We start from the raw sequence: 16,745 nt of genomic DNA, 5'->3' as shown, positions 1-16,745 counted from the left end.
ATGCTCCTCTTGACCCTATGCACACAAACCAAAATTATCAGGAGAAGAGAATAGGAAAGATCAGGACTCACGATCCAGGGGAACCTCAATGGCCCCAACAAAGCTGCAGAGCCAGAGGATGAAAGCCACGTGGATCCAGAGAAGTGGCCCCACAGCCATCCTGGGCGCTGGGCCCTGATCCCAGCTCCCCGTTCCTCTGGGCCTCACCGCCTCCTGCTGCCGCTCTAGCTGGACTGCCTGGAGAGAGCTCAGCTGCAGAAGAAGACATCCATAAGTGACTCGGTGTCATCCCTCCACATCCCTTCTTCCCCTCCCACCATAGTGGGGAGGGATACCAAGAACCTTCAATGTTCTTGAGCTAGTCCCCAGGAAGCAGAGTATCTTTACACTGAATAGTCATGGAAACAAGCCCTGGCCCAGAGAAGAAATCAAGCATCCAGGCTGATGAGACAGCATAACCTGTTGCTTCTCCTTTTTTTTTTTTTTTGCTTGGAACTTTATGCCTTAGGAAGGAGGATAGAGGCCCTAAGAGGGTTTGAGCTAAAGAGGGGAGAGGGAGATGAGATGAGTTCAGGGAATAAGTTAAAAGAACTCACTTGGCTCAGGCTCAGACTGGTGCAACCTTGAATGTAAGATGAGTTTTTTGCCAATGAGGAAAAGTTTTTTTCCCAGCTGTGGTAGACTTTTCTTAGAGCTCTCTTTAGGAGATTTGGTAGCTCTATGCTGACTCAGGGAACTATTCTGAGCAACGCAATTTTCCCTGGTAACCAGATGGAGGCAGCATTCCCAAATAGTTTAATATTCAGATTCCTAGACCCTGGAGGTCATGTTCAAGGCTAGATGCAACTAGGGAACCCCTTAATGGATGTACTGGGGAATTCCTTTCCTCTTACTACTCTGAACCCATTTAACTTGCTGTTTCATTATGACAGGACAAGAAGGGAGGGCAAGAGGCAGTTCCCCAGGTATCCACCTTACTAAAGAAACCTTTTCTCCACTCCTATTTAGTAGCTATGCAGTATTGAAATCCACAGACTCCCCTTACCTTTAAGCCCAGAACTTCCCTCTGACTTCCCCCAAAGAGTCAATAACACAGGGAAGGCAGAAGAGAGGGAAGGAGACCTTCCAAGGCCCAGCTGGGGTTCTGGATCTCACCTGTTGACAGGGAAGTAGGAAGGGCAAAGCCTGTGGCACAGGAGAAAGAATGCTAGATTTGGAGTGAGAAAGTCAAGATTAGATTCTTAGTTCTGCCACCTACACTACTCATATGGCTGTGGGCAACTGTAGATTGAGGAGTGTACCAGGAAGATCTCTTCTAGCTCTAAATCTGTAGTCCTAGGACCACAGGCAGTCCAACTGGTAGAAAGAAAAGTCCTGCTTCTGATTCAATCTGGCTGAATGACACTGGTAACTCCCAAACACTCTTAAGTTGCAGAGCCTGAACCCATCTTCATTGCTAGGGAAAGACACCAAGGAATCATGGTTCTCTCTCCCCCTCCCCCAAAGATCTTCCTAGAAAATTAACTCTACTTTGATCTTCTGGATTAGAATAAGGAGATAGTAAATCTAGAGGAGAAAGGAATCCCAGAAACCATTTAGTCCAACAGTCTTCATTTTACAGATGAAACAGCTGATGCCTAGGTAGGTCAAACATTAGTCAGGGGCAGGATTTGAACCCAAGCCTTTTGACTTTGGAGCCAGTGCTATTTTGATTGTGTCAAGTGACTTCCTTCCAAAGACTTTGATGGTTAAAAAAAAACAAACTCATTTCATATTCAGGTTTGCACCAGCCTGAGTCTGAGTCAGCTGACATTTTGAGTTCTTTGTCCTTATTCCCCTTACTCATTTCTCCTCCTCCTCCTCTCTTAGCTCAAACACCCCTATTACTCTTATTCTCCTTCCTGAGGCATAGAATTCCCAATAACCTTCTTGGCCACAGTTCTCCTCATTTTCAGCTTCCTTTTGTGGGAGAATGGTCCTCTGTCCTCATCTAGTGACCTCTCTCACTTTATAGTCCCTCAGAGCTTAAGTGTCCTGCTCTGATTCACAGAGGTAGAGAAATAGAAGGGAAAGGAGTAAGCATTCATACAGCACCTACTATGTGCCAGGCACTGCTAGGCAGTTTTTATAAATATCAGCTCATTTGATCATCTCAGTCACTCTGTTGTACTCTGGATGGCCACCAGGGAGCTCAGGGGCCACCAATCTGGCCAGCTCAGTCCACAGGGAAAGGTGCCATATTTTGAGTCACAGGCTAGTAGGAGCCTCTGAGGTCACCTCTGATTGCAGGGCAGTGGGCAGAGAGCTCCTTCTAGATCCTCTCTAAGGCAAGACCCCAGGCCAAACAACTCTTCATTTCCCATAGGTGGTACTCCTCTGGACTCCATCACTCCCTCCCCTCAGGCACCTTCTTTGCCCACCTCCCTTTTATGAGCTGACTGTTTCCATTAGATTGTAAATTCCCAGAGGACAGGGATTATTTTGGTGCCTTTCTTTGCCATCCCAGAACAGTGCCTGGCACGTAATAAGCATTTATTTACTGACTGATCTAGTCCAGGTCTACCATTTTACAAATGAAGAACTGTGTCCCAAAGAGAGACTTATTCAAAGCCACATAGGTAGTGCCCACCAGTCACTTAGTTGGGAAAGGTTTGGTCTGAAGGCCATTTGTCCAGACTTCCTGGCTCAGGGTTATTCTTAGGGACACCTCAGAAAGAGCCCCAAGTGGTCCTCTTACAGGACAATTCTCCAGAAGAAAAGTCAACATTAGCCTGAATTCTTAACTGACATCCTTCTGGACCTATCTATAGCTGTATCCTTTGTCCCAGGTTAGATACAGGAGAATTTTTGGAAAAGACCATGAAAAAGGTCATCGAGGAAGTACAGTGGATATAGAACTAGGCCTAGAGTCAGGAAGGCCTCAGACTCTTCTTGGCTATGTGACCCTGGGCAAGTTAACACCAACTGCCTAGCCCTTACAGCTCTTCTGTCTTAGAATTGATACTAAAACAGAATGTAAGGATTAAAAAAAAAAGACAGAGAGACTTCAAGAGAGTATTCTTAAGTAAGGGAAGAAGATACATCTCAAATTTGAACTTTGAGAGGAAAAAAGAAAGAAAAACAAAGTTTAATTTCTTGGCTCTCTGTCACTATCAGGCTACTGTATTAAGGCCCTGTCATGGGTAAGCAGAGTGGAATTGGGCCTTGTTTGGGGTGCCCTTGGCAGAAACCAGAAACCTGGGGTTGTTTACAAAAGAGAAATATGTGAGCAAGAGTCAAAGTGAAGCTCAATTATTTCTGATCTTTTTAGTCTTAACTAGTTGAAAAGACTTGTGGGGGTTGGAAAAGGGCAAGTAGGGAAGCCTCTAAAACTTTCCAGAACACAGAGGAAATCAGAGTGAACTATTTGGTTCTCTCAAATATCTACTTTCTTCTTGGAGAAGACCTTAAAAGTCACTGCATTCAATCTTCTCATTTTACAGATGAGGAAGCTGGGTTCTAGAGAGGCAGAGATTTAGGTCTTGGGCAGAGTAGAGGCTATAACACAGACCTCATGATTCCCATCTGCCTACTTATTGATAGATTATAGATCTTTGTGTCTGCTTGGCCCTCCCACCTAATTTTGCTGTGCATTCTCTAAGGGTTGTGAAGTTAAGAATAAGTCAAAGGAGGGGCTGTCCAGGGGGCTCAGTGGATTGAGAACCAGGCCTAGAGATGGGAGGTCCTGGATTCAAATGTGGCTTCAGACACTTCCTAGCTGTGTGACTTTGGGCAAGCTATTTGATCCCAATTGCTTAGCCTTTACTGTTCTTCTGCCTTCAAACCAATACTTAGTATTGATTGTAAGATGGAAGATAAGGGTTTAAAAAAAAAGAGTAAGTCAAGGGAACAACATGATTGCAGCAACTACCAAGTCCATGAGTTTGGGGATGCACTCAAAGAGGCCCAGGATGTACGCACTTGAGCAGCCTCAGAATCTAAATAAAGCAGAGAAGCAAATCTACCTGGAAGTAAAAAACCAACCTCTCAAATGACAGCAGAGGTTAGAGGAGGAGACTACAGGGGAGCATGTCCCTAAGGAATGACCTTTGCCATCATCTAGTTCACCCTTCTTACTTTCCAGATGAGGAGATAGGCCTGTAGAAGGTAACTGAATTTCCTGAACTGAGAGAGCAAACTATTAGGAAAGGGAATCAGCATTTATGTAGCACCTACCATGTACCAGGCACTATGCTACTGACTTTTGATAAATATTCTTTTATTTGATCTTCACCAAAATCCTATAAGGAAGGTATTATTATTATCCTCATTTTTGATGGGCCATCACTGGATTTTTAAAAAACCCTTACTTTTCAGCTTAGAATCAATACAGTGCATTATTCCCAAGGCAGAAGAACAGTAAGGATTAAGCAATGGGGGTTAAGTGACTTGCCCAGAGTCACCTAGCTGGGAAGTGGCTGAGACCACATTTGAATCCAGGACCTCCCACCTCTAGGTCTGGTTCTCAAACCACAGAGCATCCCAGCTTGCCCTATTGCAGATGTTTAATCTCAGAATACTTTCCTTTTGCATCCCAACACATCTGGGCCCCTTGCCTTGGCTGATGGTGTGGGTTCTGGGAATGAAGAAGACACATTCTGGGATTCATCAGTTTCTAGTGGACACTATCCTAGACTGATCTGGCTATAGCCTCCAACAGGATGGTGGAAATCAGGGAAAGGAAGTGATGCTTGGGAAGAGACGTGACCTTCTGAGGGAGCATCCGTGGGTAAGGAGGCTTGTGTGAGAGCAAGGTCAGGGGCTGGACATGGGGCAGGAAGTGTATGTTCTGGAGCCCAATTGGCTCTATCTGTACTGTGTGTTAAGGGACAGCTGTGGGGTGGAAAGAGAGGAAGCCTGGGTCTTACTAAGGGATCTGTGAAGAAAACCAGAGCTCCTGGATGGTTTATGAAAAGGAAACATTTGAATAAGAGTCAGAGATAAGCCTTATTCATGTTTTTAACTCGCAGGGTTTTAAACAGTGGTGCAGTAGAGAGAAGGCACGAGAGTCCCTAATAACTTGTTAGAAATGAGGATGCCCAAGTGCTCCAACAGTCTCCAATCTTCCAGAAGGGGCCTTTGAGAGCTAGCTAGCTCAGCTTCCCTCTCCCACAACTTTCCCATCACCTTACATACAAGGAAACCAAATCCTAGGGAAGCTATAAGACCTTTGCCCAAGGTCAGACTCTTCCTCAGTGGCAGAGCTGGGACCAAATCTGAGGCCTTCCAACTTGGTGCCTTTTTCACAATATTGTGTGGCCTCCCTATGAACAAGAAAGTTCCAAAGTGGACCTGCAATTTTAAGGAGAAAGAAATCTGGTCTCTGTGCTAAATCCATGAAGGTAGCATAATGAATGAAGTACTGGACCCGGGATCAAGAATACCCAAGTTCAAATCTGACCTCAGATCCTTATTAGCTATGTGACCTTAGACAAATCACTTAACTTCTGTTTAATTTCTGCCTTAGTTTCCTTAACTATAAAATGGTGATAATATAGTACCTACCTCCTAGGGTTGTTGTGAGGATAAAATAAGACACTCTTTGTAAAGCCAGTCAGGCAATAAGCATTATTAAGCATCTATTTGCCAGGTAAGTGCTAAGTTCTGCAGATACAAAGAAAGGGGAAAGACAGACCCTGCCCTCAAGAAGCTCCTAGTCTACTGGGGGAGACAGCATGCAAATAACTATTTGCAAACAGCTATATTGGGAATAATCTGTAATCTTTAAAGCATTACAGAAATACCAATTATAATTAGTATTATTATAAAGCTCTCTCTTGGACAAAGAGGAGAGTGGATTTGTGATAGTGGTTTTTGGAGTCTAAGCTATAGATAACATCTCCCCAGGGACAGATCAACAGTGCTCAAAACAAGGGGTATTTTGCCTCAATCCTTTCTTGCTCTGATGACTTTTGAAATGAATCAACTGCAAGAAGAAACAGAAAAGCCAAAAGACCTATGGGTCCCAGAAATTCAGAAGTGTCCCATCCCTGAGAAAACTGGAAGGAGGTCCAGGATGGAGAATAGAATGTGCCCATGTCCCTTCATCAGCCATGACTATAACCCTGATAATCAATGAAGCGGGAGGGCAATTTAGGTAAAAAACTTTATTTAGCCAAAGAAATAAAGTTCAGGGGCAGCTAGGAAGTACAGTGGATAGAGTATCAAACCTAGATTTGGGAGAATCTAGGTTCAGATCTGGTCTCCAACAATTCCCAGCTGTGTGACCCTGAGACAGTCACTTAACCCTGATTGCCTAGTCCTTGCTGTTCACTCTTAAAATAGAATCAATACTAAGTATTGGTTCTAGGACAGACGAACAGTAAGGGGTAGGCAATTGGTATTAAGATCAGACCAGCACTAAAGTCCTCCTCAGGCATCTTGTTTCTCCCCTTGAGGCTCTCATTTTGGACTGCTTTGGCTTCTCCACCATACCCCTCAGTAAAATCACTGGGAAATCTGATCATCTTGTAAGATCTAATCGGCCTCACTATTTACACCTACATTATCCTTTGATCCTCTGATTGGGAGGATAGAATTATAAGATCCCCCATTTAAGGAGAGGGGGCACAACCAATAGCTCCTCAGACATCTCCTCATTTTCTACTTGTTTGGGTCCAAAGTCTTTGATTTTTCCACTTGGCCCCCATGCTGAGTACATCTCATTCCTTGTTTTTCTGCTTTTTTGTGTCTTTCCCCATTAGGTTGTAAACTCCTTGAGGGTATGGATAATATCTATTATATTTGTATCTCCAGGATTTGGCACAGTGACTGGCACACAGCAGACATTTAATAGATGCTTACTGATAACTGACTAATGGGAAGAGGGAGAGTTATAGAGAAGCAGATTGGAGCTTAATAGAAGAGAAAATTTTTTCATGAGATCACAGATTTAGAATTGGAAGAAACCTTGAAGGTTGTCAAGTCTTACAGATAAAGAAACTGAGGCACCAAGAAACAACAACTTCCTCAGGGTTACATTTCTTTTCATCTTATTTTTTAGAAAAATTTATTTTTCCAATTACATGTAGGAACAATTTTTGACAATTGTTTTCTGACATTTTGCAATACAGATTCTCTCTCTCTCTCTCTGACATTTTGCAATACAGATTCTCTCTCTCTCTCTCTCTCTCTCTCTCTCTCTCTCTCTCTCTCTCTCTCTCTCTCTTTCTCTCTCTCTCTCTCTCTCTCCCCACCCAAAGAGGTAAATAGTTTGATCTGAGTTATACCTGTGCTTTCATGCAATACATATTTCCAGATTCCCCATGTCTTGCCTGAAGACACATATCATAAATACATTAAAAAATCATGAAGGAAATAAAGTGAAGGATGGTATGCTTTGATATGCAATCAGATTTCAACCGTTCCTTCTTTGGCTATAGATAGCATTTTTTTTAATATGAGTCCTCTGAGATTATCTTGGAACCTTGTTTTACTGATAACTGTTTAGTCCTTCATAGCTATCATCTAATATTTCAGTTACTGTATATGCTGCTCTGGTTCTGTTCACTTTGCTTTGCATTGTCCCTATAAGTCTTTCCAGGTTTTTCTGAATGCATCTTTTCCATCATTTCTTATGGTACAATAGTTTTCCATGACAACCATATACCAGAACTTGTTCAGCCATTCTCCAATTGATGGGCTGCCCCTCAGTTTCCAATTCTTTGCCATTCCAAAAAGAGCTGTTAAAACAAGGGTTATATTTCTAAGTGTCTGAGGCAGATCTTTCAGAGTACAAGTCCAGCATCCCACATACTATACCATAGTATACTCCGTTCATTTTGATCATTGAACTGTGAGTGAGCTTCCACCTGGCATGGAAGATATTTGAGAAGACTAGATGATCCATCAGGGACACTGCAAGTGGGATGCTAGTGTTGATTGGAAGGTTAGATAAAATGACCTCTAAAGTCCCTTCAGATTTCATAATTCTAGACAAAAGGGCATTAATCTCTTCATAAAACCTATAGTTGTGGGAGACATTGCTGTAATAATTATCCTGAATAATTATAACCTGTGATTTCAGCAACACTACTACTACTAATAATCATCTTTCTATATTTTTCTTTACTGCTGGTTTGATTTTCTTTCCCTGGATTGAGGGACCTGAGTGTTGACTCCACAAGCTGTCCCTGGCAGACTGAAAGAGAACCCTACAACACCCACAAGCTGTTATCACTCCCTAGGAGCTCCCAGTGTTCCCCTCAGTCCCCCCGGCATCTCCTTTCTTTCCAACAACTATGCTGTGCCGCAGGCCATAGTACATCTGAAGTGATGATGGAATGAAAACTGGTCAGGATGAAGCATCTAACACATTGGCAACATGTTCCCCCATGCCTGGGGCTGTCCAAGACTTTGGGAAAGGAGGCCAGCCAGATCAACTCCTTAGCTTCCATGATCCATGCTCCCATATGCTTTACACTGGGGATTTCAGACATTAACACCCTAATCAGGTCATGTTGGAGGCAGAATGTAAAATGCATTTATCTAGATTATCTACCATTACAAATCCTGTGGAAGGGGAGGGAAGATTCCTTAACTTGATATAGTAGCAGATGGTGTTGGAAGAGGGTGAGGAAAGATATTAAAACTATACCAGGGGGTTACCTAGCTAGGAGGCTCAGTGGATTGAAGGACAGGCCTAGAGATGGGAGATCCTGAGTTCAAGTGTAGCCTCAGACACTTCCTACCTGTGTACTCTGGACGAGTCACTTAACCCCCATTGCTTAGCCCTTACAACTTTTCTGTCTCAGAACCAATACAGAGTATTGACTGATTATAAGACAGAAAGTAAGGGTTTAAAAAACAAAACAAAACAAAAAACTGTACCAGGTTAGGAGACCTGGGCCTGAATCTAGATTGCTTCTAACTACCTATATATTTGTAGATTAATAAAATTAATGTCTTTGAGCCACAGTTTGTAAAAGTAGAGATAATATCTAAACTACCTATTTTACAGGGTTGTTGCAAGGAAAACAATTTATAAACCTTATGATGCTACATAAACCCAAAATTGTTATTACATAGTTGATACTATGCTATACTCTTAAAAAAAACCTTGCCTTCTGTCTTAGAATCAATACTGAATTTCTATTTCAAGGCAGAAGAGTGGTAAGGGCTGAGCAATTAGGATTAAGTGACTTGCCCAGGGTCACACAGCTAGGAAGTATCTGAGTCCAGCTTTGAACCCAGGATCTCCTATCTCCAGACCTGGTGCTCTATCTACCGAGTCACCTTGCTGCCCCTAAAATACTCTGTGAAGCTTTCTGCCAGTGTCTAGTTTTCCCAGTTAAATGTGTTTAGATTTCCCTAGTTATCTTTCTCTGACAAGCTCAGGCAGTGACAGGAGCCAAGATAAGCATGTAACTCCATTGTACAGTGAGAAAATCGAGGCCCAGAAAGTTCTAGTGATTTACTCAATGCCACTCAGCAAATCATTTGCAGATCTGGGACCAGAAATTTCCCTCACTCAGAACTTGTTCCTTCCTCTCCCTTCTCAGCCTATCCCCTCTAGTCCCAGTGTGAGTGGGACTCTGGTAAATAAAATTCCCAGACTTTTCCTTCTGCAGTCTCCCACCATCCCACCACTTGTCCACCTTTAAAAGTGAGACAGTGATGGAGAAGAGGGGAGGGAACATGCCTTTATTAAGTACCTACTGTATGTAAGGCACTGTGCTAAACCCTTTACAAATATCTCATTTTATTCTCACAACAACTCTGTGTGACAGATGCCTATTTTACAGTTAAGAAAACTCAGGCAAACAGAGGTGAAGCAACTTTCATGACTTCCCAGGATCATACAACTAGTAGTTGTATGAGGCTGGATTTGAACTCAGGTCTTCCTGAGTCCAGGGGTCACCCTTCTATTCTCTGCACATTCTAGCTGCTTCTAAGAGGATTAAGGCTGCACATGGGAATTCCAAAACTTCTCTAAAGCAGCATCCCTCCAAACCATCAGACATCCTGCTAACAGCTCTAAGGCATTGTCCCAGCTCAGACATCTGGGTCTTGGCATCACTCTGGAACAACTCTATTCTGCAGACTTCCACCCCAGGCAAGAGTGGCTTTATTCCATTCCATGTCACACATTCCCTGATGACCATCTCGGCTGACAGCTGGCCCTCGTCCTCAGTTAAAGTGACAGGAGATCCCATCGGATGTAATTCCGAAGAGAAAAAACAATTCAGGGGTCTTGTTAAGAGGGGTTCAGATGCTAAAAGTTCAACTCTGTAGCTTAGATCTGGGGGTACGTAGGGTCCCTGTGCCTGAGTAGGGCTGGAATCATTCACAATGTACCCTCAAAGAAGTCTATGCTCTTATTCCACAAATATGAGGTTAAAGATTGTATAGGGGGAAGAGGGAGGAGGAAGGAGAGAAGATATGATGGAATGCAAACCTTCCAATTCTTTCTGAGAACCTAAATCTATATGGCTGGTTTAGATTCTCTCCCAAGCATCTCCTCTCCATTCTGGACAAAGCCAGAAAATGATCATGAGTTAGATTTGGTACCAGAGGCAGATTTTTGGAAAGCCCGGGCATTCTTGCCCCAATCACTATAGTTAATTTTGCCTTTCCATCCCCATCCTTCCCCCCAGTATTTACCATGGAGATCCTGGGTCACTTTAACTCTACAATGATAGTTCCTATATTTAATTCCTTTGCTCTGTTTCTTTTCTTATACAAGCCTTTGTGATCATCCATCAATCACTATGGTCTTTGTTGTTGTTGTTCTAAACTCTTACTTTCCATCTTGGAATCAGTACTGTGTACTGGTTCCAAGGCAGAAGAGCTGTAAGGCAATGGGGGTTAAGTGACTTGTCCAGGGTCACACAGCTAGGAAGTATCTGAGGTTTTGAACCCAGGATCCCTTCTCTAGGCTCTCTCTCTCCCTCATAGTTTTTTTTTTTTAACAAAATTTCCTGTCTCCCTTCTTTCCTCTATTTGAATTCATTCTTTTTTTTTAACCCCTTACTTTTCTGACTTAGTGACAACTCTAAAACAGATGGGTAAGCAAGGGCTCAGTAAATAGGATCAAGTGATTTGCAGGGTCACATAGTTGGAGTCTCCTAATTCCTTCCATGTCAGTGAAGGAACCAGTGAGAATCCAGCCAATATTATTTTGAATAATGAAATCTTAGAACTTTAGAATCTTGGACATCCAGGCCATCTCTTTGGATCCAGAGCCAGACTCCCCTCTATTGCCTCCCTGACAAGATGGTCCATTAGCCTCTGCTTGGATACTCCTATCACTGAGGGGCTCATTACTTCCTTAGGTAACCTAATCAACTGAACAATTAGCAAGCATTTATTAAGCACCTACTATGTGCCAGGCTCTGTGAGAGACTGAGAATGCAAATACAAGATCCATCATTAGAAAATTTGGATGACTTTGCAATTCTTCCTTACATTCTACTGAAATTGACCTTCATGAAACTTTTCACTATAATCCTAGTGATCTTCACTGGGCCAACAGGATAAATCTAATCTCTCTCCTATCTGGAATACTCTATCCACTGTGCCACCCTTTGAATTCATTCTTCATACCACTGCCAGAATAATCCTCTTTATGCACTTGTCTGATTTGACATTCAAAGTCTTTCAGTAAGCCAGTCAATAAACATTTACAACAAACATGAACATGGTTGGACAGAAAGAGACTGTGGAAGACAGGAGGGTCTGGAGTGTGATGGTCCATGGGTTGTAAAGGGTCTGAATGACAACCACCAAATGTTGACTATTCACAGGCACTGTGCTAAGAGCTAGAGACACAAATCACACACCTGAGTAGCCCTTGCCCTCAAGGAGCTCATGCTCTAATAAGGGAGGCGAGATATAAATAACAAGGTGCCCAAATGAAGGCATCCTGAAAAGAGAAAGCAGCAGCCTTGGGGGACCAGGAACACCTCATCCTACTCCAGACAGCAGATCTGAGCTGAAACTCCAAGGAAGCCAGGGAATGTAGGAGGCAGAGGTGACGGAGGAATTCCAGGCATGAGATCCAGCCCAGACTAAGGCACGGAGACGAGACAGCAAGCAAGCCAGTGTCGTCAGTCAGGAGAGTATGTGGAAAGTATGTGAAAATTGGAATTGTTGAAATTGTAGGCTGGGTGGTGATGAGCTTTAATGAGAAGCAGAGACTTTGTATTTGACTATGCAGATAATAGGGCACCCCTGATTTTTATTGAGGAAGGGGGTGCTGTGGGCAGACCAGGGCTTTAGGAGCATCACTTTGGCAACTGAGTGGGGGGAGAGGATGAGACTAAAGGCAGCAAGTGCAATTAGAAGGTCATTAAAATAGTCTGGGTAAGAGGTGATGAAGGTCTGAATCAGGTTGTGGGAATGGAGACACGCTTACAAAAAGATGTTGTAAAAGGAAAATTGACAAGATTGAGGAATGGATTAGATATGTAGGGAGAGCAAAGATGAAGAATTAAGGAGGTGGACTTGGGTGATAAGGTTAGTGGTGTCCTTAATAGTAATAGAGGGGGCAACTAGGGGGCTCAGTGGATAGAGAGTCAGGCCTGGAGACAGGAAGTCCTGGGTTCAAATCTGATTTCAAACATTTCCTAGCTGTATGAAGCTGGGCAAGTCACTTAACCCCCATGGCCTAGCCCTTACTACTCTTCCATTCTTGGAACGGAAACTCAGTTTTGATTCTAAGACAGAAGGTAATGGTTAAAAAATAGTAAGAGCAAAATTCAAAAGAGAAAAGAATTAGAGAAGAAAAATATACAGTAGTTCCCCCTTGTCCTCAGGAATATGTTTCAAGACCTCCAGTGGATGTCTGAAACTATGGCTAGTATGGCTAGTCCTCTATACACAGTTCTAGCTTTAACCAAATGAGAAGGCAGAGGATGAAGGAAAGAGTTCCCAAGACAACGTATATTAGTGAGCATGATGTGGATGAAAATCCAGTGAAGGAGCCTGAGAAGGAGTGGTCAGACAGGGAGGAGAAGGCTCAGGAGAGACTAGTGGCATGAAAACCTAGAGAAGAGATAAGTATCAAATGCAGCAGATAGTTTGAGAAGGAAATTCAGGAAACATCAATACCTCTCAGGGAGTACTCTCATTCTCCCACCAATGAGTCAGGAGTATAAGAAAAAAAAATGTCCTAAATGCTGGACAGAGTGGCCAGGATTCACTGAGTACTAGAAGATGGCAGGAGTGAGAAAGAAAAAAGTTTAAGATGAAAGGAAGCTTGCTAATTATGGAATAGGCATCCCAGAGGGTATAGTAGAAGGGGGTGGGAAGATCTTAGATTAGAGATTTGGGGGAAAGCATTGAGGGAATGGGAATATAGGAGTAGGTAATTGGAAATGAGGAAATGGTGCTTATATATCTATGGCTGGGCATTCAGAATCACTGGGAGAGTATGAAGGAACTGGCATATGCTAACGAGTGAGGAAAGGAATGAGTAAAGGAAGAGGATTAGTGGATGGAGAAGGGTCCATTGAGGGAAGCAGGTGATTCTATTGTTCACAGGCTTCCCTAAAGGTTCAAATCCATTGCAGGTAATGAAGCTGTGGTTCGTGAGGTCTTGCTAGAAAAGGTCTTGGGGGGTGAAGACAGAATCTAGAACCACTATAACATTTTATCTTTTGCTCATCCTATTCCCTATAATTTCTTCTTTCCCTGCCTTTCATCTGCTTACTTCTTGCCTATCCTTTACTATTATTTTTACACTCTTACCTCTAGCTCTCTATGCACTGAGACACCTAACAGCCCCTTACTTATCCTCTGAAGTACAGTTTGAGAGCTACTTCCTCTATGAAACCTTCCTTGATACCTTGTTAGTAACCATTTAACTCTCTAAATTCACATAGCCCTTTGTTTTGTAACTATTGTGCATGTGCCATGAAAAATTGTGTTTAAGAGTTATCTATGTTTGTTTCTTGTCACCTTATTAGACTAAGAGCTCCATGAGGGAAAGGACTGAACCTTAACTAAACTTTATATCCCCAGGGCACATAGCACAGTGATCTGTATGCTGTAAGAACATAATAAATATTTGCTAATAACTGAAGAAAAGTAAGAGCTGGTGAAAATCACAGTGACTTTTATTTAGGGGAACAATGTACCATTTTAAACTCAAACATGCCTGGAGAACTAAGCACCTGCTAGGAATAAATGCGTGTAATTCATATACGCCAGTAGAAATGAGGTCCTGATACTGAATTGGCCCCTGGGAAAATTTCAGTGAAGCCCCCCCCCAAAACCAAAGTCATGAAACAACTCGCCATTTCCTCAAAGAGACAGATAAGAGATCCCAAAGCCCCAAACAGGGAATAACACTGACAAACTTTGCTTCTCCTCGTGGTCTTAGCCCCCTGGCTTAAAGAAGGTTAGACAGACATCACTAAAACTTCCTGAGTCAAGGTGTGGTTCTTTTTTTCTTTAGTCCCTCACTTTATGTCTTGGAATCAAAACTAAGTATTGTTTCCAAGGCAGAAAAGCAGTAAGAGCCAGGCAATGGGGGTTAAGTGACTTGCCCAGGGTCATCCAGGAAGGCAGTCTGAGGACAGGTTTGAATACAGGACCTCTTGTCTCCAGATTTGGCTCTCTATCCACTGAGACACTCAGTGGCAGCCCCTTTTAAAAAACTTTTACCTTCTATCTTGGAATCATGCAAGGTATAGCTCTTCAGGGAGGCATTTAAAATGTGATGGGAAAAAATGATGAGACAGTAAGAGCACAGAATTTCTGTCTCTGGAGTTCTTTTTTTGCTTCAAACCTGATTTAATAGTAAAGCTAAATCTGCTCTTAATCCTGTATAGATTAGCTTCTCTCCTGTGCTACCCTGAATCTTCCTTCAGATTCCTTTTAACATCATTTTCCTCCCTTTGATTTACACTCCAGCCAGAATGGACTTCTTTCTATTCCCTGAATATAACATATCAGTGCTCATCCCCCTCTTCTGGGCATTCACTCAGACCAGCACCTCTCTATTCCTGGAATACCCAAATCTTTCTTTTCTGAAGGTTCAGTTCTTCAGTTCAGGTGCTACCTCTTCCACAAAGCCTTCTCTGATTCTCCCAGCTGAGATCTTTCTTTCCCTCCTCAGCTTTTTCTAGAGTACATTTCCTGGATCTCTCCTTTGCTCCATTGCCTTCTACTTTATATTAATATTTGTTTGGGTGCATTCCCCTTCATTTTCAAGCTCTTTGATGACAGTGAATGTCTCAATTTTGTTTGGTGCCTAGTGCAGTGCCAGGCATAGAGTAGGCGCAATCAATAAATACTTCTTGATTTATAACATTTAAAATAAAAATGTATTCCTGGACAGTTATGCCCACCACTCACCCCTTTGGTGTCTCTTTCAGAAAGAGAATAATACTGAGTAGAGGGACTATTGAGCTGCTTGATGCTCCAGGGTCCACAAAGGGCTACAGCTAAAAAAAGTCTCTCTCCCTAATTCCCCAGCCCACCACCACTCCTCGATGTTCATTGTTGGTTCACAACCACCTGCTTCAGCAGCTGGAGGAGAAGGGGTGCAGGGACCCACCCCTTTGAGCCCAGAATCATCATGGATCACATCTGGGAGCTCAAATTGATCCTCCTCCCTAACTCCTCGGTCTGCTCATAGATAAAGGCTGGGCCTTAGCCACAGCACTGCCAAGGAGACAGTGGTACTTTTGTCCAACACTAATCCCTAAACAGAAAAGACAAAGAGAAAAAAGATAGATAGGGACCTGCTGTGCCACAGATAACAGTCAATGTGCTTTTGGGTGGGAGAGGCACCCTCTGGTTTTCATTCTTTGCAGGGGAATGCCAGCCCAAGAGCCAGAGCAATTTCTGCTCTGTGCCTAAGAGATTCCCCCCAATATCTCAAGGAATCCTATAATAAGTAATATTTAATAAATAATAAAATTAACAACATACTCTTCTAATCAATTTTATGTCTCGATGAAGAATCTCAGAGTTGGCTTTCTGTGGCCCAAACCCCTCTCCAAGGATCATTCTGTCTTTATCTGAATGCCTTCAGTGACGGGGAGCTTAGCATCACCTACGGTTGGTTGTCTGTTCCATTTTGGGACAGCTCTAATGCTCTGGCAGCTCTCTCCTCTTCTGGAGCCAGAATCTAGTTGCCTGCTTGTTTCCTTACTGGCAGCCCTTTTCTAGTGCTTAGTCTAGAGGCTTAACATCCCCAAACAGTACTCACCACACCTCCTTGCTGGCCTTTGCCTCTTCCCATACCCCCAGAAAAGAGAAAGAGAGAGACGACGTCGTCGGGCCAGGGAAACCCTTCTGCCTGCATTGAGTAGAAGTGAGCAGTCTTTTGGGATTTTCTTGCAGTCACCTTTGGAGATGTGGATTTCCTTTTCTTCCTTCCCACTTCTCCCTACTTCTCTCTGATTGGGGGGAGGGGGTGGGGAAGGGGTTCCATCTGCTCAGTGTTTGGCTCCTTTTGATGGGCAGGGAGGGAAGGAAGGAGGGGCTCTGGTGGAAGGGAGGGGGAGTCTGTGCACTTAACTATCGATATTGATCTGTTTGTTATAGTGATGTCTGCCATTCCTAAGCCTTCCTCCTCATAAGCTTTAGGTCAGAGAAGTTGCGGGGATTTGGGACAGGATAAAAGAGAAGGCGTCAAATGCTCCCAATTCCCTGCCCAACAGGGAGCTGTCTGAGCCCAAGATGAGAGATTTGATTGAAAATTAGCTGGTTTCTGGTCTAAGACCAGGAATAATCTACACACAGAAATGGTGAAT

At 43.2% G+C, this 16,745-nt stretch overlaps 1 protein-coding gene across 9 annotated transcripts in view; it reads right to left on the bottom strand.

Annotated features, from left to right (window-relative positions):
• Positions 1-16,745, bottom strand: part of NFASC (neurofascin) — a 258,666-nt gene that overhangs the window by 105,582 nt on the left and 136,339 nt on the right. For all 9 annotated transcript variants that reach the window (XM_007481242.2, XM_056815787.1, XM_056815788.1 and 6 more), the window contains one exon: positions 72-252. In XM_007481242.2, the coding sequence (XP_007481304.2) occupies positions 72-159 (88 nt within the window). In that variant the 5' untranslated portion in view covers positions 160-252. The remainder of the gene's footprint in view (positions 1-71; positions 253-16,745) is intronic.

Source organism: Monodelphis domestica, chromosome 2 (genome assembly GCF_027887165.1).
Source record: "Monodelphis domestica isolate mMonDom1 chromosome 2, mMonDom1.pri, whole genome shotgun sequence".
Classification (NCBI taxonomy): Eukaryota; Metazoa; Chordata; class Mammalia; order Didelphimorphia; family Didelphidae; genus Monodelphis; species Monodelphis domestica.
The sequence above is the reverse complement of the archived record's forward strand: the minus strand, read 5'-3'. Positions and strand labels throughout refer to the sequence as shown.